The sequence below is a fragment of the Denticeps clupeoides genome, chromosome 5, assembly GCF_900700375.1.
Source record: "Denticeps clupeoides chromosome 5, fDenClu1.1, whole genome shotgun sequence".
Lineage (NCBI taxonomy): Eukaryota > Metazoa > Chordata > Actinopteri > Clupeiformes > Denticipitidae > Denticeps > Denticeps clupeoides.
In genome coordinates, this window is record NC_041711.1 from 32431087 (window position 1) to 32456521 (window position 25435).

At 43.1% G+C, this 25435-nt stretch overlaps 1 protein-coding gene and 1 long non-coding RNA gene across 3 annotated transcripts in view; both read left to right on the forward strand.

Moving 5' to 3' along the window:
- Nucleotides 1-17249, forward strand: part of bckdhb (branched chain keto acid dehydrogenase E1 subunit beta) — a 39260-nt gene extending 22011 nt beyond the window's left edge. Inside the window, exons 9-11 of one of the 2 annotated variants that reach the window (XM_028981593.1) lie at nt 10018-10104; nt 16091-16238; nt 16877-17249. In XM_028981593.1, the coding sequence (XP_028837426.1) occupies nt 10018-10104; nt 16091-16231 (228 nt within the window). In that variant the 3' untranslated portion in view covers nt 16232-16238; nt 16877-17249. The other variant, XM_028981594.1, reaches the window with a different exon arrangement.
- LOC114791069 (uncharacterized) lies at nt 12885-15670 on the forward strand. The gene is made up of 4 exons (XR_003749901.1): nt 12885-12927; nt 13050-13090; nt 13859-13882; nt 13965-15670. It is a non-coding gene; the product is annotated as an uncharacterized LOC114791069 (long non-coding RNA).
- Nucleotides 17250-25435: the final 8186 nt, after the last annotated feature.

The window sequence follows — 25435 nt, forward strand, 5'->3', positions numbered from 1 at the left end:
TTCAGACAAATTCACCTGGATGTCTGACTGTGAAGATTCTCAATGTGACCTTGTTACAGTAGTCAGGTCTTTGGATGGCCAAATGGCTTTGTGTGTGTGTGTGTGTGTGTGTGTGTGTGTGTGTGTGTGTGTGTTATAGGCTGGAGTAGATGCTACGGTCAGTGCATGACGTGTGCTAGTGTTGCAGCTCTCTACAAATTTAGCTCCAGAATCAAAGATGCATAACCTGACTGACCGTGCAGTCCATTAGTAACACGTTAGCAGGCACAAGGCTACCATCTCGGTCCTTGGGTCTCCAACCCCTTGCCTCGCTTTGGATCGGGTGCTAATGAATAGCACGTGCACTTTGCTCTACACGGAAGGCAAGTGGCTGCCAGTCACAAGGTTAAAGTCTCCGTCTGACGACAGTCAAGCAATATGCCCCCAATGTCTTTGGCAGGTGGGAACCAAAAATAACTGGAAACAACTGGGAGAAAATGGCACGAGACGAGGGCTCCGGGGTCTTGTTTTTCTGTCCTGCGTACTTCAGATTGAAAGTGACGCATGTGATTACACAGTTAAGACGGCATGCTCCAGTTTGAGCTGGTGGGTTTTAGTAGAAGGGGGTGTGTGGTGCCGAGGATTGTGCAGGCATTATTCTCACGCGTTTGGTACCGTTTGGTTGGTAATAACAGTGGAAAATGACTCATGGTTGATTTTTCGGTGGCGGGCTATGCTGCCCCACTCATGCTGGTAGGCAGGGTTGACTCCACAGAGCCTTGGGACAGGATCAGCTGTTCAGCTCCTCAAACTCTAAAACACAGCAGACCTGCTTTTATTGAGCTTAAAACCCTTAACTTTTATTATTTTTATTAGTTTATTATTTTGAGTTGAACACACCACATTCTTCTGGGCTGCACTAAGAGGAACTTGGATCGTCTGTATCTCTTGGGGATGTAGTGAATCATTATGCAATTCAAACTCAGGACATTTAAATGGTAAATATGATTACTATGTGCTTGTAGGGAGATTATAGTGAAGAATAATCTTGATTAGTTAGTCGATAAATCATTGTTAACTACACACACATTTCTATGGAAAATACATTACACTCTCGCTCACACTGACTATACCTCATTCTGTCTGCCTTTCCTTTCATTTGGGACGCTTTTCCAAGTGCACACATTCCTATGCACAACTCATGAGATTTCTATAATTCCTCCCAGTCTTTTTGTCACTGGCTGGAAGGATATGTCCTTGCTTTTATTAGTTCTATAGCGGCAAGTCATTATTCTTGTGTGCAGATGTCAAAAATATGCAAACACCAAGTTATCAAGTCAAAATGTTAGGGTTCTTAAGTTCTAGATAAGAAGTATAGCTTTTGCAAGGTGTTACAATAACACAGCATCTACAACAGTGTGAAGATTTGTTGCCGATTATTTTACAGCAATAAATGAATTATTATCTAGAAAATAATTAAATTTTCACTATCGTGTATATGTCACACTTTCAAAGGCATTGATTTGCAGTGAACGTTTCTGGCTTGTTCTCTTTATAGTGTTTTGCCACAATTTTCAGTCATGTGCAAAGTACAGCCCCAATTCCAGTTGTGTAAATGTAAAAGGGTTTTGGGGGTGCTCCTTTTGCACCCAATCATGACACACCTGTTTCCAATTAACCTGTTCACCTGTGGAATGTTCAAAACAGGTGTTTTATGAGCATTCCTCAACTTTCCCAGTCCTTTCCTGTCCAGGCTTGCAATGTGTTGTAGGCATCAATACATAATGAGGGAAGATTTAGGAAAAACCAATCAAGTTTATCAGTTGAACATTAGATATCTTGTCTTTGTAGCGTATACAATCAAATATAGGTTGAAAGGCATTGGCAAATCATTGTATTCTGTTTTTCTGTGTATTACACAACATCTCAACTTCACTGGAATCGAGATTGTACATTGCACATGATTGAAAATTATGGAAAAACATTCCAGCAACGTTCACTGCAAATCAATTTCTTGTGAAGAAATGCATTTTAAAAGTAATCAGTTGTCATCTTCAAGACTTCATCCACTTTATCTTCATCTTTCTTCTTTTGGAAGAAAACGTCTGTGGTTTCATGTCATTAAATTGGCAAAAAAAAAAGTAATGCAACTATAAACGTTGAAATAAAAACTACATTTGGTTCTACCTTTCTATGTTTAGTTATCACTACTTTCCTGCCAAGTTATTTTACCCTTTAAACATTTCTTCTGTCAGAAGTACATTTTACTATACCACATGTAGCCTATTACTCTGCATACACATGCACACAGCAGTGTCCCTCTCCATAATTAAACTGTTCACATCATCCAAAGGAAGTTCTGAAGAATCCTCATCCCTTGGGATTAGCCCCACTGAGGCTTTGAGAACTGAGTTGGATTCAGAAGCCCATGCTGCGTACCCATTCAACGTCTGTTTTGTGCGTTTTTCCACTTGGTAAGCGTCCTGGACAGGCGTTTGGGCAGATTGAGATCATCGGGGTCAGTGCTGAGGCAGATAGTGAGGCTGGCTGAAGGGACTGGGGGCTGGATGGGGATTGTGCTCCACGAAGCCTGTGCTGGTGGCCAGGGCCATTAGGGAACTGGAGGAGGACCAGTGAAGTCTGGAGCTTCAGGGATGGATGCTGGGAGAACCTCAGGCTAATTCTAATCCCTGAATTTAGATCTGGTCCGAGCTTTGGGTCGCACATTTGATCCCAACTCGGCTGTGAAGCCGAACCTGTTGCAGCGTAGTGCCTCACTTGCTATATAACAAGAGCCTGAGAGAGAGTTTGGTGGTGGTGATGGGAAATGAGCCCTTGCTCACTTTAAAAGCAAAAGAGATTTAACCCAGAACCGCGTCCGAGCTACAGACACAGATGTAAACCGCTTTACCAAAACACCATAGATGCAAAGCAGCCGCCCACTTTGAGCCATACGTTGTAATATAAGATGGCAGCCGGCCACGGTAAATGCTCTCTCGTCGCCACATCCAAGGCAAATGCACCGCTGCTGGGTTCTGAAGTGGTGGTGAGTAACTCTGCTTCTCTTCATTCGCCGATGATGAGTGGGGTTTTTCACCTCATGCTGTTTTAGAAATTTCTTTGGTGGGATGTTAAAAAGAATAAAAAATTTGGTTTCAACAACGACATTCCCAGCTATTGTGAAGACAATTCCAGGGACTCTCCCTCAGATCATCGTATCTTGTGTTACGGAACTCGTGGAAGAAGATTTGATAGCCTAGTAAGTAACACACTCGCCTGTGAACCAGAAGACCCAGGTTCAAACCCCACTTACTACCATTGTGTCCCTGAGCAAGACACTTAACCCTGAGTGTCTCCAGGGATTGTAAGTCTCTCTGGATAAGGGCGTCTGAAAAATGCTGTAAATATAAATTAATTCAATGAAGGAAGGGGACAGGGGGTGCAGGTATAAGTTTTCAGGTTTAATAGTGTTGAAATGGGTTTAAAATGACTTTTTTTTTTTTTAATGTTTGGAGTTCCTGTCCGGTGTGGCCCTTGGTGATAAGTCTTTCAAACTGGCAGTCCTGGCTTGCTTAGGCACTTGAAAAGGGGGGTTGATTTGTCCGTAGTAGAGCAAAATTGGCTGGTTTTGCACCACCGCTTTAAAGAGTGGTGTTGAACAGTGACACACTATCAGACCAATCACATGGCTCGCGAGTTGTGACTGAATGTCATCTGAGGATTAACACTGCCAAAACTATACCGAAGCTTAGTCAGTATGGTAGTTTTACCATTTTTATCATCTTTTATGCAAAAGATGCACGCTGGAACCAGGTTGAGTCTGTTGGTACAATCTGTCCATTATGCTGGGTGTGTATGGGAATGGCACTAAACATGACCTCCTCCGCCAGTGAGCGGCTCAGGCTAATGACAGCCCTACAGCGCAATGAGCGTTAAAGCCCAGCCGCCACCACCAGCGCCGCCCTCCCTTCCTCCAACCCAGGCACAGAGGCCCCTACGGGGACAGGACATGCCGGACATTAACCCTCACCTGAAACTGACCGTGTCCATCCGTCCCTGCGTTGAGCACGAGGGATTTAATGGGATAATTTCGAAACACGTTTAGCGCCATGTTGGCAGGCAGACTGGCCTCTGTGACCTCTGCACTTTTAACGGCTTGAGAGGTTTGGCGGAGTTCTCAGAAGTAAATAAAAGGGGAGCCTGCGCTCGACTGCTGGGAACGAGCCGGGTCCCTGCGACGCTTGGCCCAGTGTGGCCCCACGACCGGAACCGGGAGACTTAAACGACCGGCCACAATTGGTACTGCTGTCAGTCTGCCTCTCGGGGGAGGAAGGAAAAGCAGGCAAGAAGAAAGTGACATGGAAAAGCATGCTGACAGACGGAGCGTATACGAAGTCCCTGCTCCGTTTTCATGCTGTGCAGTCCGTCGGTCAGACGGAGTCGCTTGAAGATGAGCGATTCGGACAGCGGCGGTGCTGGAGAGGCCAGTAAAGTAAATAGGCTCTGGGCTCGCATCAGTGGCCACTGGCTTTGGCCAGTTTATAAGTGCAGTGCTGTCACTGTGTGATGAGGGGGCAGTGAGGGACACGCAGGCGAACAGGAAGTGGCCTTTTTTGCGGGTGAACGGAGAGACACACGGACCTAGACAGAAGTTATTTCTCCCTCAGTGTGTTTCCTTCGACTAATTGTCATTTGACTGTACCTTTTAATGAAATCGATCATGTAGTATCATTGACTAGGTATTGTATTAAAATGTCTCTCGATTTTCATTGACGAAAATGAGATGCTGTTTCCTCTTGTTTTCATCGCATTATTATTATGCAGTATTTCTGTTTCCTGTGTCTCCCACCTGTTCACGAATATGACATAATTTCACGGCATTAATTCGATTTCAAGATACTTGTGGTCAGTGAACAGAAAATGACAACGCAATCTTTACAATTACGTGAAAAAGACAACAGAACATGGCCAATAAACATGGATAATAATAATATAAGATTACCTTGCTGTAATTAGGAAATGGGTTTGACTAAAAGGAAATGTTTTTGTCTGTTCAACTAGGTTTTTGTATATCGACTTAATGTGCCACAGAATATATCGACTGGGTTTAACAGAATTGCATTACTAAAAAAAAAAAAAAAAAAAAAATACAGATTAAAGAGACTAAAATACAGTTTTCTTTGACTAAGATGTGAAGAGTTCGTTGACAAAACTACAATAAAATAGTCATGGAGTAGTCTAACTATACTAACTATACTAAAATGAGTGTGGATGTCTTATGAAGACTAAAATGACACAGCTTGGCACGAAGACTAGACTAAAATTAAGACGGACCACCAAAAACTGCTATAGATGGAATCCCCTCCCTAAAATGCCTGGCAGTTGCTGAAGTTGTCACTTGAAAGTAGAAGGCAGCGGTTGGTGTCAACACATTTGCCCCCAGCAATGCTGTCATATTGTTGTCAAGTTATATACAGTCGGGTGAAATTAAAGCCTCGTGACTTCATTTTGAGAGGCGTGAACATGCAGCTAAGCAGGCCGGCACTTTCCCTTTCCCGCCTTGCACTTCTCACTCCCACCCTCCACCGTCTCAGCCGCTGTTTTCTGGTACAGGGGGGCTTCCATCACTGTTGGTGGTGAAAGAGAAAGAGAGTGGGAGCGACCCCCCTGCCGTGACCACAAATCCCCTCCCGTGTCCTTTTGGTTTCTTTCCAAACCAGTAACCACAGCCTATGGTACATTTAAATTGCAATATATTGTTATATAAATAAGCCATTAAACAGATTTGTAGATGGAGAATTTTTGCGTGAAGGTGCGCACTGCGAAGGTTACGAGAAGGAGCCTGGATGCCTTTTCCAGGATCGAGACTTTGGTGTGAATTTTGCTTTCACGTCACAGAGGGTTGCGGAAGGTGTTGCTTTCCCGAGGTGATCAGTTATATTTGACCATGCACGCTGGGGACCTAAAGAAGTGTGTGGAGAGGGGAAAAAAAAAGACTTATGGAAATGTGTTCTTTTGATATGATTGCACAGTTCTCTCCTGTGAAGACATTTTCCAGAGGTACCTATCCTCTTAATAGCCTCTGAGTGAGTTCGCTGGAACACGGTAAGAATTGTGAGGCAGTTTTTTTTTTTTTTTTTTTTTTTTAATGGGTCATTAAAATCTCTCCCTCTCTGGATCTGAAACTCTATCCTGTCATATTGTAAAAACAGCCATGGAATCCTTTTTGACAGAAACACGTGTGGAATGTCGCTGTGTTGCTAAGGGGGCTTCTTCTTTAGAAAAGCTCATCCAGATGCATTAACGCATTCTGCACACCCCTGGGAACTTGAGCACTGAGTCTTGCGTTGATGACGTTGTCCAGGGCCATTTACCATTTTTCGTGGTCCACCTCCTTTCTAAGGCTCCATTGTCTCATGTAGCTTTCCAAATGTAAGCCAAAACTAATTTTTTCTGGATCACTGGTAACACCAATATTAAATTATCCATAAATTATCCAAACCGTTTTATTTCAATGCATTTGGAGGCTTTATTCTTTGAAGTCGACATGCGGAACGATTAGAGCTCTGTGTCTGGTTCAGTTCTGGTCTACAGATGTCATTGAGGATTATATGGAATATTCATTACGAGAAGTTCCGAAGAAAATGGTGTAATTTCCAAAACTCATCTCCGTGTGCCGGTGCTTTCACCTGCGTTTGGCTGACAGGGTGCAGTTGGCAATCCTGCCAATGGCTCCTTATAAATCCTAGGAAATGGCTGAATCTGTTTTTCCAAAACACTGTGAGGTCTACAGTGGTAGCCAAGTGAACGTACAGACTGAGAATACCCTGCAGGAAATGTCATCATCATCATCATCGTCGTCAAAGCACGAGTTCACAGCACATACCAGGCAAGTGAGGCCCCCGCATACCCCAGCCTCATGCCTCCAGCGTTACTGCTTTGTGGGGTTGGCAGAGGAAAGTCACTCTGTGGCCCACCTGCAGTTGCTGGTTGAACCCTTGACAGTTTGTAGTTCGCGTCTTCGGAAGGGGGGGGGTGTCGTCCCCTGGGAGTCGGCCTGGGGTTCTTATGGCCCCCAAGTGCAGAGTCCGGAGCCTGGGGAACCCCATTTGGGCGCAGCACCATTGCACTGCTGCACTGGCCATCATCTGCATTCCACCACTGGACGACAGTCATCATTCCTCACGCTGAGGCCTCCAGGCCTTGTGCTAATGCCATTAACTCCAAAAATGGCTGCGGTTTACAAACGGTCAAGGGTTTACTTCGTCAAATCTTTCAGGTGGATCTTCTGCTCGGAAATTGAAAATGCATCTGTGCTCACTGTGGAGTTTATACAGAAGTCCAAGGACAATAAAACCTCCTGTATTTATTAGAGTTTTTCACCTGCACAATACCTGCATGCAGAAGATGAATGATGACTGTAGCAAGCCTGGTGAGCAGTATGATGTGCTGACTGCAGGCTGGTGAGCAGTAAAATGTGCTGACTGCAGTCATGGAAAAAGAAAATTATTTATGGCAATGCAAGAAATTGTCTGGATGTAGATTCGAAGTCGAAAGTTTTTTTTTTTTGTTTTTTGTTTTCTTTCTTGAAGCCGAACCCCCTTGTGGAACGGAGAACGGTACATGCTCTTCTTCCCTGACACAACGCTCCCTTTCTGCAGCCCACAGAAGCAGCCTGAGGGGCTTCAGAACAATTGTGAGGTCCGGTCCGGGGTGGCACTAATGATCCCGTAACGGGCGACCCCTTAGACCCCTAAGGCCTGGCCATATACACCCCGAAACCAGAGCCGCCATAAACAGAGACCACACAGTGGGCGCCACTGGCTGTAAACTAGTCACGGTCCTGCAGGCTCAGTGCAACGTTATGACGTGGTGCGTTTGGCTCGGTCATGACTGGCGAGCATATTAGTGCGAGGAGCAGCCGGAGAGTGGCAGAGACCGAGAGAGAGGTGACCATGGGAGATATGGAGGTGGATAATGGAGCGGCGTTTGGCCGGAGCGGCGTGGTATGTAGCGGGTGGAGCCTCTTCCTGCTGTAATGTGGGGTTGCAGTAAAGCCAGATGAGACTGCTGGCCTCTCTGATCACCATGTTGAGCTGGCTGCCCCGGCAGGCTGCCGTGTCCCTCGGGGCCCGGCGCTGCGCGCCCGCAGCCCGCTGCAGCCAAGGGCCCTGCCTTTATTTACTGTACATGGCAGAGAGAGATCCAAATTCAAGGTTGTCGTCCAGTAAAGATAGTGCTGAGGTATTTCATGAGCACTCCAACATCAAGTTTATGGCCACTTGTGGACATTAACAAAGTCAATGTGATTCATAGCTTTATTTTTGTAAAAAAAAAAGTGTGTGTAAAAATAAAAAATAAAATGTTTTTTCACTTTAACTCCACTTCATTTTCTTCAGACTCTACTACATTATGCAAAATATGTACATTTACAGCATTTACCAGACGCCCTTATCCAGAGCGACTTACAGTCAGTAGTTACAGGGACAGTCCCCCCCCTGGAGACACTCAGGGTTAAGTAAGTGGGGTTTGAACCTGGATCTTCTGGTTCACAGGCGAGTGTCTTACCCACTAGGCTACTACCACCCTGTACACAGTCGTACACAGTCACAAGTTGCCGTACTTTTTACTGAAGGACATTTTCCACTTGTTTTGCTTTTGTGCATTTCTTCTCGTGGACGTTTAAAGGAAGAAGTTTCACTGCAGGCCTATTTTACCTTTTACATTTACATTTACATTTACAGCATTTATCAGACGCTCTTATCCAGAGCGACTTACAATCAGTAGTTACAGGGACAGTCCCCCTGGAGCAACTTAGGGTTAAGTGTCTTGCTCAGGGACACAATGGTAGTAAGTGGGATTTGAACCTGTGACTCTGTAGTCTTCTGGTTCATAGGCAAGTGTGTTACCCACTAGGCTACTACCATCCCAGGGCCCAATTTTACCTTTGGTATCGCTACTCGAACTCAAGTGCATGGTCTGTGTACTCGAAGCCGTGCTAGGGTTGCGCCAGCTGCGTCCCATGTGGCCGTCCTGCTGTAAATCAGTAGGTGGCGGGCGTTGTGATCGCAGCGTTTTCACTTTAATCGCTGAGATTGCTTTTAGATGGAGGGGGGGGTCCTCACTTCCGAGCCCTTGGCAGAGAGCAGCGTCGTCTTACAGCGGTGTGTTTGACCTTACTGCTGTAGTGCAAAGTGATACTGGGGGGGGGCCGGGGTGAGCCCAAATCCACCCGAAGCCCGACTGAGCCTCCATCAGAGATATACAGCACAGCTGTCGGCGCGTGTTTATTTTAAAATTCTGCCCCACAGTTTATGGCTGCTCAAATTTACATTTGTATAAGCATATAACACGATTGACGTTCCCGTGGCGCTTGAGAGCAGGGAATTTCTGACCTCTGTGTTGCAAGCTTCACCAGTTCTTAACAACTGCCATCTCCATGGCTTCTTTGAAAATGATGTTAGGTGTGTGTGTGTGTGTGTGTGTGTGTGTGTGTGTGTGTGTGTGTGTGTGTGTGTGTGCGTGCGCGCGCAAAATAGCCACATACTGTGCGGTTATGGACTGGTGCTATGAGGTGGTAGTAGCCTAGTAGCCTACACTCGCCTATGAACCAGAAGACCCAGGTTCAAACCCCACTTACTACCGTCGTGTCCCTGAGCAAGACACTTAACCCTAAGTTGCTCCAGGGGGGGACTGTCCCTGTAACTGCTGATTCTAAGTCACTCTGGATAAGGGCGTCTGGTAAATGCTGTAAATGTAAAAAAAAAAGATCTAAATGGTGCTGCTTCGTTCTGGGTCTGATTGCATGACCATATTAGAAGTTCAACTTACCAACCAAATGACTCTGGTCTCACCACCATGCTTACAGTTGCAGACTTACTCAATTTCCAGTGTTAATTCGGCATCCTTGCAAAAACCATTCTGATCGTTCTGTGGTCGCTTTTGTCATTAACATGTCCCTTCTGCTCTGTGCGTTCTCTGTAAGCAGACTGTGTGAAGTTCCATAGAGAGTGATTGATGTGTGTTGTGTTTTTACAGTCCGTGGTGAAGACCGGGCGGCTGCTCATCAGTCATGAGGCCCCGGTTACTGGAGGCTTTGCCGCTGAGATCAGTGCCAGAGTACAGGTAAGAGCCCGACCAAACGCCTGCTGGGCAGCCGCTTTCACCTACTTGCCTTATAAAAACACTCTGTCTTTCAGAGAACTGAAACGTTCTGAATAAAGACTGACGTCTTTTCCTAAAGAAATTCACCTCAGTTTACAAATCTTAATCTTAGCTATGCTAGCAAAGCTATGCATCCCTGTGTTCAAGTCAGCCTCCAAACAACGTTTTGGTTAAATTATAATACGGGATTTTATAATGGCCAAATATAATCAAAACAGTTGTTTAGCCTTACCAGGGTTTGTCGTTCGACAGTAATGTAAAGAGTTTTTTGTGATTATTTTATATTTGTAGAATATTGCATTTTGAAAGCACTGGGCATTTCAGGTTGTTATAAGTAGTTTGTATGTTTCACTTTGAAATTAAACATTTCACTATTAGTATGCGACTTTTCATTGATATACAAGCAAGTGTCCTTTATCATATCGCAATCGCATATCGCCATATTGATCTCAATAATCGCAATATGTCTTTTTCCCCAAATCGTGCAGCCCTAGTGCTATCCATTATTCTGAAAACACAAGATGAGCCATGACGGGAGGTGCCGGATGGACAGTATGGGTTGTGTTGTATGATCCAATAGAAGCGCTAATCTACAATGAATAATGTGCATGTGCTTTCTCAGACGTCCTTATCCAGAGCAACTTACAATCAGTAGGTACAGGGACAGTCCCCCTGGAGACACTCAGGGTTAAGTGTCTTGCTCAGGGACACAATGGCACTAAGTGGGATTTGAACCTGGGTCTTCTGGTTCATAGGCAAGTGTGTTACCCACTAGGCTACTACCACCCTATCTATAGTGCACCAGATGCACTATGGGAAGAAGGGCATGGCAGTGGAGGCAGTCCCGCTGGGAGACCGTGGGTACTACGCTTATGTGGATGTTACTTTGACACGTACCATTTACATTTATATTTTACTCACTATCAGTAGTTACAGATCACCCTGGAGACACTCAGGGTTACGTGTCTTGCTCCGGGACACAATGGTAGTAAGTGGGGTTTGTGTCCTACCCACTGGGCTACTACCACACCAAACATTGTTAATAACAAGACTGCTACTTCCGACTCCACCACCCTTCCAATGAAACTAGGATTATTGTTTTCCCCTCATCTCCACCTCTGTCTGTAACAAGTTTGGATGGTGCCATGAAGTAATGTTGTCCCCCGCCATTACGGCCCTTCGGCATTTACAGAGTTGAGTGGAGGAAGCGTTCCTCCAGCCCTCCCCTTCTCTCCTTCATCGACTACCGTTCAGCAATTTTAAGGGCCTGTGAACCATGCCTACATCTCCACATGTTTGCTTTCAATAAAAACTCTTTATAAGAGCACTTGTGAAACACCACCACCTATTAAAATCCTAGGTGGGTCTTAATTTTATTCGATTTTACAAGCAGTATCGGGAGGCCGGCACTTCACTTTGGTCGCAGGGGAAAGTTTTTGCGGTGACAGGTTTATACCCAAAACAGCTGTGCGACCTGCCCCTCTCGCGGGGCAGCATCCGACATCTTGAGCGCATCTGGCGCAGCATTCACTCTGTCATTTAGCGACGCGAGCGCAGACGCGCACACCGGCACGTTCGTTAAAACGACAGGACGTGGCGCTCCGCCTCTCCGGCACGTGCACGCCACAGCCACCGAAACCGTGAAGGTGGTTTCCATAGAAACGTGACCCTGGTGTCTCGGCGACGGCCAGGACCCTCGCTCGGTGGTGAGTCACCCCGAAACAATAGCCACGCAGAGACAATGCGGCGGAGGGGAAAATGAGGCTTTTGGCCGGAATCGGCGATCGTCCATGTTAACTGGACTTAGTGAAGAGAAGAGACCCACACAGCACCAGGTCCGGCCACGTTCCATCCGGGCATTGTTAACGTTCAGCTTCTGCTTTGGCCCAGGAAATGGACGTGGAGCTGGAGGCCAGTGGGAATGTGAAGGCCGTGGTCCACTGTTTGTGGAATTCTTGCACGTGCTTGGAAGTTATGGTCCTGGGTGGGTTTGTGGTGAATCACCTCGGTCTTGTTCCTGGCACGCTTGATGGAATCGTGAGGTCTGTCATAGGATTGCTGATTTCTTCATTTATTTCATCATGTATGCTGTACCTACAACTGTACAGGGCCGGAGGAACAGGATTTCTCTCGTTCATGCGGTTCCTCGGCATTATTCTCTACGCATACAGAGCACATGAATCAGGTCTGAATTAGCAATTGTGTTTTTTGCAAAACCACAACAGACGTCCTGCTGTTCAAGCCCACACGTATCCAGTGGTCTTGAGGTTACAATGCGGATCCACCACAGCGTTTGCTGGCCCAGCATCCTTAATTCTCCTGGTTCCTCTCTGTTTGATTTCCTCAGATATAGGCTTGTAATTGGAATCAATTGGACCATAGCGTGCTGCTTGTGTGTCACATCAAAGTGGGTGTTTAGTGCCATTAGGTGCTGGTGAGGATGAAGTGAAATTTCTCAGCAGCGAATGCCCGGAGAATCAGAACCAGAAATCACGTCTTTCCCCACATCCCTCTCCAGTCGGGCTCCATCAGAGTACAACACAAATCTTCACTTCAAAGGGCAGAGTTTAGGGACTGAGCCTGTTCAGCATTGTGAGGAAGCGAAATTGGATGCACGCGCTGGCAGAGCTGCAGCCGTGGTGTCTCAACTTGAATCGCGAGATCAAAAAAGAAAGAGGGACTGGGAATAATCTGCAGCTTGAAGCCTGGGCGTGTTTGCCACTAAAACACCTTCCATTACAGTTAGTACCTGTCCGGGGAAGTTAAGTTGAGTAAATTCAACAGGTTAAGTGATTGTTACTTCCTCTCTTTCTTGTTTTATTCAAAGTGCATATATCTTATGGCATATAGCCCTCCCACGCATCAAGGGGGAGCCTTATTTTCCATTCTCATTCAACGGTTCACAGAATGAAGACTCGACTCAACGTGCAGTGGACTCTTTAGACTGGTCGGTTTTTGCATTTAATAGTTTACTGTGTTCAATTGCAGTTCATCACAAATATACGGTGCTGCTGTAGACAGTAATGTGCATTGTGCTTTTTTTTATATCTAATCTAATATACTGGTCACAATCCAATGGGAACCAATAAGATGTTCCACTTCAGATTTGTGTAAATTTTATTCAAAAAGTTTAACTTTTATAGCTGCAATATTACTTATACAAGTAATGAAAATCCTGTATCTCTGATTATTATATCAAAAAGTATCTTCAGTATCTTGGCTGAGGTGTTGAAGTGAAGTGATTGTTTTATACACAGCAGCACAGAACAAGGTGCACACAGTGAAATTTGTCCTCTGCATTTAACCCATCACCCTGAGTGAGCAGTGGGCAGCCATGACAGGCGCCTGGGGAGCAGTGTGTGGGGACGGTGCTTTGCTCTGTGGCACCTCGGCGGATCGGGATTCGAACCGGCGACCTTCTGATTACAGGGCTGCTTCCTTAACCGCTAGGCCACAACTGGCCCAAGGTTGAAGGTTGACCTTTAAACAATTTTGAGCAACTAGTATATCAATAAGTAATCAGCAGCAGCTTGAGCAGAAGTCATGTAACTAAAATGCTTACTCAAGAGAGAGCAAATAAATACAAGACAAATTGTCCAACGAGTCTTGTAAGACCCGGCATAATTTAACTTCAGTAATCTGAGCAGAGATGAGTGGAAATGATTTTGACTCATTCCAGATAATAAACTTTTATTTCTGCAATGTCTCTTTGCAGTTTCGTGTCATATGCTTCAAAGTGGTAAATACTCATTCTTTTTTTTATTTGGTAGTTATTGTTAAATATTCATCATGGAGCTGACATCTGAAAATCCTCCCGATAGGCCCCCGGTCATTTGAAGTCATTTGCCGGATGAAGTGAAGGTCTTACAATGAGACTATTCTCATCCGACTTGGACTGGTGCTGTTGTCCTCATCCACTCCTTTGCTGGTAAAATTGGCATTCCCTCTTCAACCTAAACTTTACACTCCAATCTGTGGCTGTCGCTGACGGTCCACTTCCTTTCTTTTTCGTCCAGTCGGGAGTCAAAATATACAAGTAGAGATTCAAATCCTATTTTTAGATTATGTGCTCTCAGCTTCGGTCCTATTCTTTTCTCATGTTTTCTTGCTGACATTTAAGTATATTGCATGTAATGATGTACTGCCTGGAGATAAACACTGATTTTAGTGAAATCTGAGCACCGCTGGAGTTTGATTGTCCAGATGTGGTGACCTACAACCGGACTGTATTTTTCCTGTGCGCTTCCAGTAAGTGTATTTTCGGCCTAGTAGTTTTATTTCAGCGATGATTACTCTGTCATCCGAGGAGCTATCTGTAGATGTGCTTTTGAGACATTGATGGTTTGGCAGGTGCAGTCATCTTTTGTCAGGAAAAATGACAGACAATTAGGTCTGGTTTCCTACCTGAAGGAGATGGATGAAGGCGGGACCGTGGTTGTTTTTTTTTTTGATAAGGATATATAATAGCAAACCCTATTTTTTTCATTTTTTTCCGTTTTCTACCATTCAGACATTTAGGGTCTATTACAAATGTCCTTTTTTGATAAATATCAAATCGAACAAACAAAAACTGCCCAAACAAGGAGTGAAATGGCTGGTAATGATTGGGATGCATAAATGCAGCGAGGCCTATAATCAGCTTTATTAATTTTTATTAATATAAAGGTTTCATTTTCATAATAAGCCCTGTTGCAATGACCTTAGTACATCTGAAACAGGCTTATTATGTGACTAGTTATTCATTTTGTAATGTTTTACATTCAGAAGCAAGCAAATATCTAAATAACAGTAGTAAAATTGAGTTTAGTCAGATCATAACCACCAACTGACATTACACGGACAAGGCTGGACAACTCTTCCTTTTAAGTGTATTCAACAAATTGAGTCTTAGCCCATTCTTAGTTTACTACACAGCCTTATACCTGCTGCCTTCTCTATAAGACACAGAGGCACTGCAGCTCTTTCTGAAAGGCTGAAACAGTTGTTTGAAGTGGTTGTAGACACCCGTGGTGTGGCTAGACCTTCCTTTTGCATACTCAAGCCAGAATGAATGCATTAGCATGCAGTGCTCCTCCAGACCTCATTATTAATGAGCTGTAAGCCTGTCGTGATCGCAGACTCTTAAGGTTTAAATTAAGCAGGCGGACGAGGTGAAGTAGCGCTAGGCCTTCCGCTGCAAATCAGGGCTGTTCGGAAAGGATCGGGCGCCCATTCAGAAAAGATGAATGAAAAGCGCACATGAATATGCCACATAAATCATGCTAATTGCACTGCCTTTTATGTGTGCATTAGCCAATATTATGCTCTTGGTTTCCCCCATAGCAAATATGCTCAGTTTTCTCAAAGAGCCAAAGTGAATGACAATTTAAGTGGTTTCGGTGTTATAGAAATGTTTTTTTAAAGCCTTTTATGGCAATGTTCAGGGATATTAAATGTCTTGTATGACATGGAGTGCATTAATCTTGGTTTTACCAGCTGTTGCTCAGTTGACGCCACACACACACACACACATTTCTCATCTGTTCTTCCTCAGCATTCGTGATTAGGCTGCAGCATGAGCCTGCCGGCTTCCAGGGTCGGAGTGTCATGCACAGTGCACGCAGATTCTTAGACACCCGTTGGCATGGACCTGGACCCTGCATCCTGAGACCTGTCCCAGCAGACATCATGCCAGCAGTGTCAGTGTCAACACATCCCTGTCCCGTACCAGCAGCATGCGCGTGCACGGGGCTCCTGTTCTGTTATTAGCAGCCAAGAAATGGGCTTTCTGTCTGAAGAACGCGTAAAGACGCATCAAAAAACAAAAGAGAGAAGCGTAGCCCTGTCTCCCCGTGCCAAAGACACCCCTGTGCTTTTACTGTCAGTTCTTGCTTGATTTTGTGCTCCCTGACATTCAGCGGCGATGGAACAGCCCCGATGATGATCGATGTTGTTGCTTTCTTCACAGGAGGAATGCTTCCTAAACTTGGAGGCCCCCATCGCCAGGGTGTGTGGGTACGACACGCCCTTCCCGCACATCTTTGAGCCCTTCTACATCCCTGACAAGTGGAAATGCTTTGATGCCGTGAAACGGATGATAAACTACTGAACAGCAGGTGAGGGTCTGTGTAGTTCCCTCCGTTTTGATGAGATGACGTTATTGATTTGATAAGGGGAATTAACATTAAAGTGGCAACTTCAGTAAATAAAACACATGTATCACTCATTCTTCAGAATAGGGGCAAAAACTCATTGTGGGAAGATTTTGAATACTCATTCTCTAGTGATTTATGCACACGAAAAATGTATTTTCAATTCTTTTTCCGATCCGCTTCCATCCACCCCAAAAAAGTGATCTATTAGAAACAATACCATTTGTTTAGATACAGTTATAAATAAAACACAGAAATCTGGTGACTTCTTGATGATTTTGTTCTTAACGTATTACCCCTTCAGATAAATTGCCACTGTACCAGGATATAGAACCCTGTAACCTTGCCCCATACCAGAACGCACCCTTTTCCAACATTATTCAAAATAAAGTGATCATTTCAAATATATCATTAAAGAGGAATTAGAGGTTTCACCTCCATCAGGGTAGAAGATGTCAATATATCATCTTTTTTCATTTCTAGTATTCTAAAAAAAAAATCAGCAGTAGTTATTATTTAATTATGTTTTAGTTTATGTTCTCTCTCTCTCTCTGTTTGGGAGAAGCATTTTTAACATTCTGTTCATCTTTTTCCTTATGCAGATCTTTCAGGACAATAAAAACGGTGGACCCCTCTTTTACTCCCCATCATCACCAAACATGTGATGCACAACCAATCATGTCACTGTAATCAGAAGGGACTTTTCCAGCCCAGACTGTTACTTTCCAGAGGACGCAGCCTCTGCTCGAACCCTGGGGAGCCGAATGAACAACAGAAAAATGTTCCATCGATTGGTGGTTGGATGGTTCATCGACACTAGTGCATAGATAAATCCAAGCAGTGCTTTATTGTGGTGAGGTAGCCGTGTGTAATAGTGCTGATGTTTCCTCAATATTGTTTGTTACTAACTTGTCTCTGCCGCACTGAAAATGTGGTAGTTTTTAAGAAAATAAATGTGATCTATTCTGCAGTGTTGTTATGGTTCTGGGGTGCTTCATTTTGTTAGGTCCCTGTTTATGTCGCTTATTCCCCCTCTTTCTCTGCCGTAGGCTGCCTCAGGCAGGAGGGTAAGAACCGCTCCTCCCGTAATTCAAGGAGTTTGTTATCCTCTGTAGTTATCCGATTGGTATTATCCTACCAAATTCCAACCTATCACATTTACCCATTATGGACCGAGTCAGATACCAGCAGAACTGGCATTGTGGGGGGGGTTGCAATCATGACTTGCCATGGTAAACCATCCCCTGATTTCTGACTGGTGGGGTCGTGAACTCCACTGAAGCAATGCAGTATACTGCCCACAGTTGCATAGTCATATTATTAGCACATGGGCTGGCTGGAGCAGCCTGAAGAACTGCTGGATCTGTGTGGCAGCTTTGTAGGGCCGATCTGTGAAACATCAGGGTTTGATATAAGCTTTGGCATAACAGGAAACACACGCACAGCACTGCATTAAAATGCAGGAGTATGTTTTTAATCCACATATTGATGTTTTCATGCACAAAAAGCTTTCACTGTTTTTATTAAAATATGATTCATAGGGTTGGGTGAATTTAACAAACAAAAATTGTAGAATTACATTAAATTTAATTACACAACTTATGCGGTGGGTAAAACGGTGGCTTCGTACCTCTTAAGTTAGGGGGTTCTATTCCGGATCCAGGATTTGCATGCTCCCGTGACCCAAATGCAGACTGAGCAGTTATCCAAAACAAGAGAGTGAGTAGATTACAATAATAATAATAATAATGGATATCCGTGTTGCCTTGTATTTTATGCATTTATATTATTAATTTATTGTTAATTTCAATCATTTGCAGTCAGCTATTAAGGAGGCATTAAAAAGATTATGCGTTTTGATCATTGGAAACTGCAGAGCAGTTCTGAATTTTAAAAAGGTGTTTCCCTGCCATGACCCTTGAATGGTCTTGTAACATCATTGTTGGACGTGATCTGCTATCTGGGCAAATCCTTCTTGTGGTTTTGCCTGCATGTTGGAGCTGTAGACTGTGGTCGCCACGTATTTCACTCGTAATGTACTGTGAAGACCTGTTACAAGCCATGCATTGTTCTCCTTTTTTCACTCTCAATCCGTTGATCAGTTTCACCATTCTTAGGAAGAATTCTTGATGTCAGGCATACACCAGCAGTGGTTGTCTGAATTGGACACTGTGGACCATTTTGACTTTGACTCTGAAGCACACGCAGATGAACAGAACTGCCAACCAATCGGTTCACTAAACCTGTGACCGCTTCACTTTTTGTGTATTATGTGACGTCCGGGATTTTTACAGTCGATGTTAATGGGAAGGCATTTGGCAAATGACCACAATTATTGCTGTCCCCAATCCACTTTTATTATAGTGATTGAAAGAGTTTTGCTGAATGCCAGAAATGCGAATGCAAATTATTCTTTAATTGCTGAGCTAAGGGCAAAATCTTCACAGCACCGTTTAATAAAGTGCATGTCTGTGTATGTCCATCACCTGCAGTGAAGGGTCGTAAAGTTTTACTGTGTGCACCTGACCATCAGACACAACCAATAAAGCTCACAGCTCTGTGCTGAAATGTCCCCTCCGGGTTTCCTCCATCGGAGAGTGGAAAAGAGAAAAACTACATTGAAACCCTGTATAATGCATGCAGTACTGACTTCAAAGGGCTGAAATTTCCATGTGGAATGTCACTGCGCCCCACGCTACCTTCAGACTTCTTCCAATTATTTTTTATTTTTGTTTTACTCTCAAGCACAGTCCTGTCCTCGGATGCTTTATGATTGCATATCATAAAGCGGCTGCAGTGTATGATAGCGGCCGTCTGTGGCTTTGGGGCATCAAACGTGTAAACAACCTGGGCACAGCAAAATGGTTCAAGCACTGAGACAATGCCACTAATCACCAAGTGTCTGTTAACCTTTTTTTAATGTTCAAAGATGATACTCGGTGTTATGAAGTTCCCCGACCACAAACTGGAGAGAACATTTAAAGATAAAACAGTATCTGTCATTTTGGTCAGCGTGAAAGCTGGGTCTTAACCATGGTGGTGAGAAGGCCACTCCCTTGGGCGTGGCAGTAGAGATGACCTCTGGTTGGGAGGGTATTATTGCATCTGTGCTTCTGACACTGTCATTAGACTGCATACACAGGATATTAAAAAATGAAAATAACAGTGCAGCTTTAAAGTACTGTGATGGTGGTCCACAGCTCAGACTTTCTGGTCTATTATCTTACTAACACACTTACTACAGAAGTAATTATTAGTATATTCACCTATGCTTTAGTATATTTATTTCACCATTCATTATTTTGTCTTTTTGTATAAATAAAAGACAATTGAGAAATACATTACAAAGATGCAGACATTTTGGTTTTGTTATAAAACATTTCATTTTGTTTATAAAATGTTTCATTTTGTATTAAGTCCACTTATAACATATTTACAAACTGTATTACAGACAGATGATTTCATATGTAACGCACATAGCTTCTTTGCTTTACATGTAAATCTATCTTTGTAGTTATGCCGTTTTCTTGAGGCCATGCTAGGATTGCTTTTTCATACCATACTTTTCAACCAAGGTGTCTGTCAACAAAATATTTTCCATGTGGAAAGTCGGAGATCGTGATCAAATGTGATTAGGAGGCTCAGATGGGGAGCGATTGGGAGATGATCTGGTCATTTACAAGAAAAAAAATTGTTCAATGTCCTTCAATGATGAATTTTGCATCAGAGCTCACACAGGAAGTAAAATATTGGAACTTTGCTTCATAGTTTGCTTCCAATTTCAAGAGTTCAGTATTCCCAATAACAAAGGCAAAACATTTTCAAATGTAAATACTTTTCTAGTTAATCTTGTCATCCAGTTTTTCTTATACTATTATAAATTATATTATAGTATAATGTGTTGCATGGGCACACATTAAACGTAATTAATTCACTGTTCTTCTCTGAGACCGGGTTGCTGGGAGGTGACTGGGTTCTGTGGTGTGCAGACACCATTTAGTATTTTAACTAGCCTCGGATTCCCTGAGGTACTGCAATGCCAAATGGGTTGTTTTAAAAGGGTTAACCACTGGCACTCTTATATATACTGTAAGTTATTTTTTTTATGGTTTTCGTCTTTAAAAATGTTAGGCTCGGTAGACCCAAGGGAAAGTGGTGGACCGTAGTTTTCCATAATGGCCATCATGGAATGCACGCTACCCTACTTGTGGGTCCTGGCCAATGGATGTCAGTATATGCCATACCTTGGAATGCTGTCACTCGGCCAAACCAGACCCACACCGAAACCTCTGCATTCATATGGAGAAACCACAAGGGCTACTTAACTCTATGTGCGAGCCGAGTTTGGTGTGTGTTCGCACGTTGTACATTTTGCACCCTTTCGTCAACACATGACGACTGTAGACGGAATTTAAGTCACTCTTGGAGCCTTTGTTGTTCCCTGTTTCAGTATGAATGGTGTTTTTCAGGGTTAAATATGGTGCTGGCTGTAGACCTAGTGCTGGGTGTGAAAGTAGCACATAGGGCTTGATCACTAATATCAGGCCAAGTACATCTTCACTTGTTAGCTGCCTATATCTTGAAAAAAAAACGATCCTTTCGGTTGTTGTGTAATTATTGCTGTAACCTGGAAGTCAAAGTTTAATACGGCTAAAAGGATGGACGCAGGAAGGGGGATTTTTCAGATGAATCTTCTGTTGAATTACCATAGTCGCCACAAATATTGCAGGAGACCTACTGGAGCCCGCATGGATTTGAGATTCACCCAGAAAACAATGAAGTTTGGTGGTGGAAAAATCATGGTCTGGGGTTACATCCAGTCTGCAATACCAAGAAATCTTAGTTACCATTTATATTCCCAACCATAAAAGAGGCCAAATTCTGCAGCAGGATGGTGCTCCATCACATACTTCATCTCCACATCAGAGTTCCTCAGGGCTAAGAAGATCAAGATGCTCCAAGATTGGCCAGCCCAGTCACCAGACATGAACGTCATTGAGCATGTGTGGGGTAGGATGAAAGAGGAAGCATGGAAGACGAAACCGAAGAATACTGATGAACTCTGGGAGGCATGCAAGGCTGCTTTCTTTGTTATTCCTGATTACTTAATCAATAAATTGTATGAATCCTTGCCAAACCGCATGGATGCAGTCCTTCAAGCTCATGGAAGTCATACAAGATATTAAATTTGGATCTCACAGCACCACAACTTAATTTGCTGACATTTTTGTATTTGCAGTAAATTTTCTATATAGGCAACATTTGTCTTTCCAAAATTTGGCCTTTCTGTCTTGATTAAATTATAAATCTTTTTTCAGGTAAACTAATTCATTTCAGTGCATTAAACATGATTTGGTAGGGTTTTAGCATATGAGCTATTTCTAACACCAATTGATTAATTGAAAGTCAAGTTAATAGCAGGTATTTCTACAAAATAGATAAGCGACAAGATTTTTGTCAGGGACTGTAGTTCTGTAAATAATAATAACTTGTCCAGATCTGGTAATTTATCAATGTAATCAATGATCATTTTCTGACCATAGACCACTTCCAAGCTAATGAATTTTTGCGTATAGTGTTCTTGGGTAGGGCGTGAGTCAACATTAAAAAAAAAATCAAAATTGAATGTGGCTCAACAGCCCCTGACCACAGGACATCTAGTCCTAAACACGAGGAAAGGTGTTTCTAATGAAGAGCTGTAATATGCAACAGAGGAAAATACCAACACAGCCGGTATTCCATCAGGAATGTGGATAAAAGGTGTCTGGATATGGAAAACACCCCGTGAGTCAGTTCTGCCTCCGGGGTCTGGGCTCTGTGGGCTGATGGAGCAGAGTGGTATGAAGGGAAGAGATTTTCTCATGTCCTTAAAGGATGCAGCACCAGTTTCCTTTATTCCGTGTAATACTATTATTTATTTGATTATACTGGAACCAATTTTTCTGTCAACAACACTGTTAAAAAACAGCACAATGAACACTGTGGCTTTGTCATAGTAACTGGTATTTACTGCTCAAAGTTACCAAACCGGCAGGCATAGAAATCCTCTTTACACTCGAACTTTTATTGAAGACAGACCTACCTCTAACCCAAACCGCTTCACGTTACATCTGAAATATTCCAAATGAAATTTCTTTCATAGAGATCGAATGTGACAAGACAGTTTGTTTTGGTGGAAGAACAGACCACTGTAAGAACCCGCAGCTATTTGTACACAGATTGTCTCATCTCTGGCCCCAGCATATAAATTTCCATTAAGCAAACATTTACCTGCAGCAGAAAATACACGTGGCTCCTTCACACACACACATTCACATTCACTTTTTTACATTTACGCCATTTCTCAGACGCCCTTATCCAGAGCGACTTACAATTAGTAGTTACAGGGGCAGTGTCCCCCCGGAGACACTCAGGGTTAAGTGTCTTGCTCAGGGACACAATGGTAGTGCACGGTCTTTGAACCTGAGTCAGCTGGTTCATAGGCGAGTGTCTTACCACTAGGCTGCTACCACACACACACACACAGTTGATCATTGTGACCAAAATAAGCATTCATTTGTAAAGCTGGGCATGTGAAGGAGGGCCGAGGCGTGTGAGGGGTCGTTTGGACGACCCTGTGAATGGTTGCTATGGGGAGGCTGAAAAAACACAGGCCTGCGGAGGTCATTTGGCTGACAGCTGGAGAGCCATTGTTTATATATGAATGCCATCCTGTTGGAGACAGAGGGCAGTTCTGTCTCGTGTTGACGTGAGTGGCATTAATTGCACGTGGCAATGAAATCATTTCCAGCTAATTTAGGAGCCCTTTCAAGCCCTTTCATAAATGGGGAACGTGGGGGTTTTGGGTTTCGCTGAGCTCCATACAGTGTTCTGACCTGGGGGTGAATTGTACAATTGTACAAAAAGCACAGTAATAAGTAATATAAGTAAATGCTGACCAACTGAGGAATGCAACACGATGCCTTTGGGATATTTGGGTATGATGCGCAGAGCTTGCCTTGGATATAAACAAAACCCGACTTTCTGGAAAATAAAATGACCTCGTATTATCAGATAATACGTTGTTATAAAACCAGGCTGAAAACATTTTTAGCCTGGACATTTTTTTAAACGCACCACATGGTTTTAAACAGTCAAAACGCGGATAACCGTGTCGTCGACACATTTCCATTCCAATTGGAAATCGATGTGATTTGTGTAATTCTTTTTTTTTTTTTTTTTAAAGCTGTATATTGTGAACAGTGCATTGGGAGAACCCTGAGAACGAGGGGAGAATAGCTGAATGATTTCTGGCTGAATTTGGCATATTAGAGTATTTTTGATGCTCTCGGCTTTTCTGTGTGTTAATTTATTAGGAAATGCCTGAAGTCCCCTGCTCTACTGTGCCCCATTTCCAAGCATTGCGAACGTTCCATACGTTCCAAACTTTCCATAAACAGGATTGGGAAGCAATCGAGATAAACCAAAGCGTGTTCTTTTTAATCATATTACATTCAATAACATAATAAATAGGTATCATTATATGATTATACATAGACATGCATTTATTTTATCCTTGCATAGCACCACATGTTTAGTGATTGTTTTCTATGGGAATTGTGTCATGTATTTTCCTTTCTTTCTGCCAGATTTACCTCTGGCTGAACCCTCCTCATGCATAGTATGAATACATTCCAGGCCTGCGAATGTATTTTCTGTGAAAATATATTCCTTCAGAGCTCAGGCGATGCCTTTGTTTCTCACTGCTTGGCTGTAAATAGAGCACTAATCCGCATTCGAAGCACATATCTGTCTGACAAGCTAGTGATGGTACTGAAGGATCCAAAGGACTTGAATTTCACAGAGGAGTGGAGATGAGTCACTGAGTTCATTTGGGCAAAAGTGTGAACAGTGAAAACATTCCTGCTCTCTGGGCCTGAGTCACACAAGCATTCTATCAGTCCTGGCAGAGAGACAGACAACTGCTGCAAGCATCCAAAGACAAAGACGGGAACCCGAGCTCTTGGGTGTGACAAATCGTATATCAGAAGAGAAAAACGTTTGTTTTAAAAGAGAAGGAGCAAATGAATTGTCCTAGCTGGATGCACACATCATCTGTGCCTAAATTACTGTATATAGTTTAGGGCTGTCAACATTACACTATATTTGCTATGATTAATGGAAAAAATACACAGCTCTTATATCATCTTGAAATTATTTTGCATTCAATTGCTTTCCCATTTTATTTGCTGTCGGAGTCTGTCAGAGTTTTATTTAAATTAATGACTAGATCATCTCCCTGTAACTCTCTGTCTGAGCCTCTTTCCCACATTTGTCTCTGTAATACAGAACAGTTTGCCATATAACAGCTTTATTATTTAAATCATAATTAATTTGTAATTAATAGGAGACTATAAATAAGCTCCAAACTATTAGAACCACCCATAACTACTATACTATTGTGAAGTAAAACACTGAAGTGTAATGAGACATTATCCATACAAAATCATTAACTGGCAGTATTATAACCCGATGTCTGACTCCAGGGTTAATACAGGTCATTTCTGGAGTCACGTTGTAGCTTAAAATGAACCATTGTTTGGTCTTGGGTTTAAAAAAAGCAACTAAAGAGATGGGTGACTTTTTTTTTTTTTTTTGAGACCAGGTTAAACAAATGCATTCATCTGTAATTAGAGGAATGAAGCGTGGAGGGGAAAAAACGGAGAGGAAATTTTGTTTTGAGTAGTCTGGAACCGACTCAACAGTCATACAGACACTTTATTACAACCCTGCAAAAATCAAAAGTACTGACTACCAACGGCATTCTGGTGACCGAAAAAGATGCAGACACAGCAAGGCCACTGATTAAAATAAGTCATGGGTTTTGATATTTTCATATCATCCGCTATACTTGGTTTCTGATTTTGTCCAAAATTCTTCTTTTTTTTTTTTTTTGTAATACGCTTTTTACATTTTTTTTATTCGTTTTGTTTTCTTATATTTAGCCTTTCCTGATCCTGAGCCTTGTGCCTGACCATGTGAGGTAGTCTCTAATTACAACTGTACAAATACATATTTAGAGCTCTGTGTGGCTTTTGGGAAACTCTTTATTTTAGCCGGAGAGGAGCACAATGCTTGAAACAATGCCTACAGAAGTGGTCTCACACTCCCTGAGCAGACGT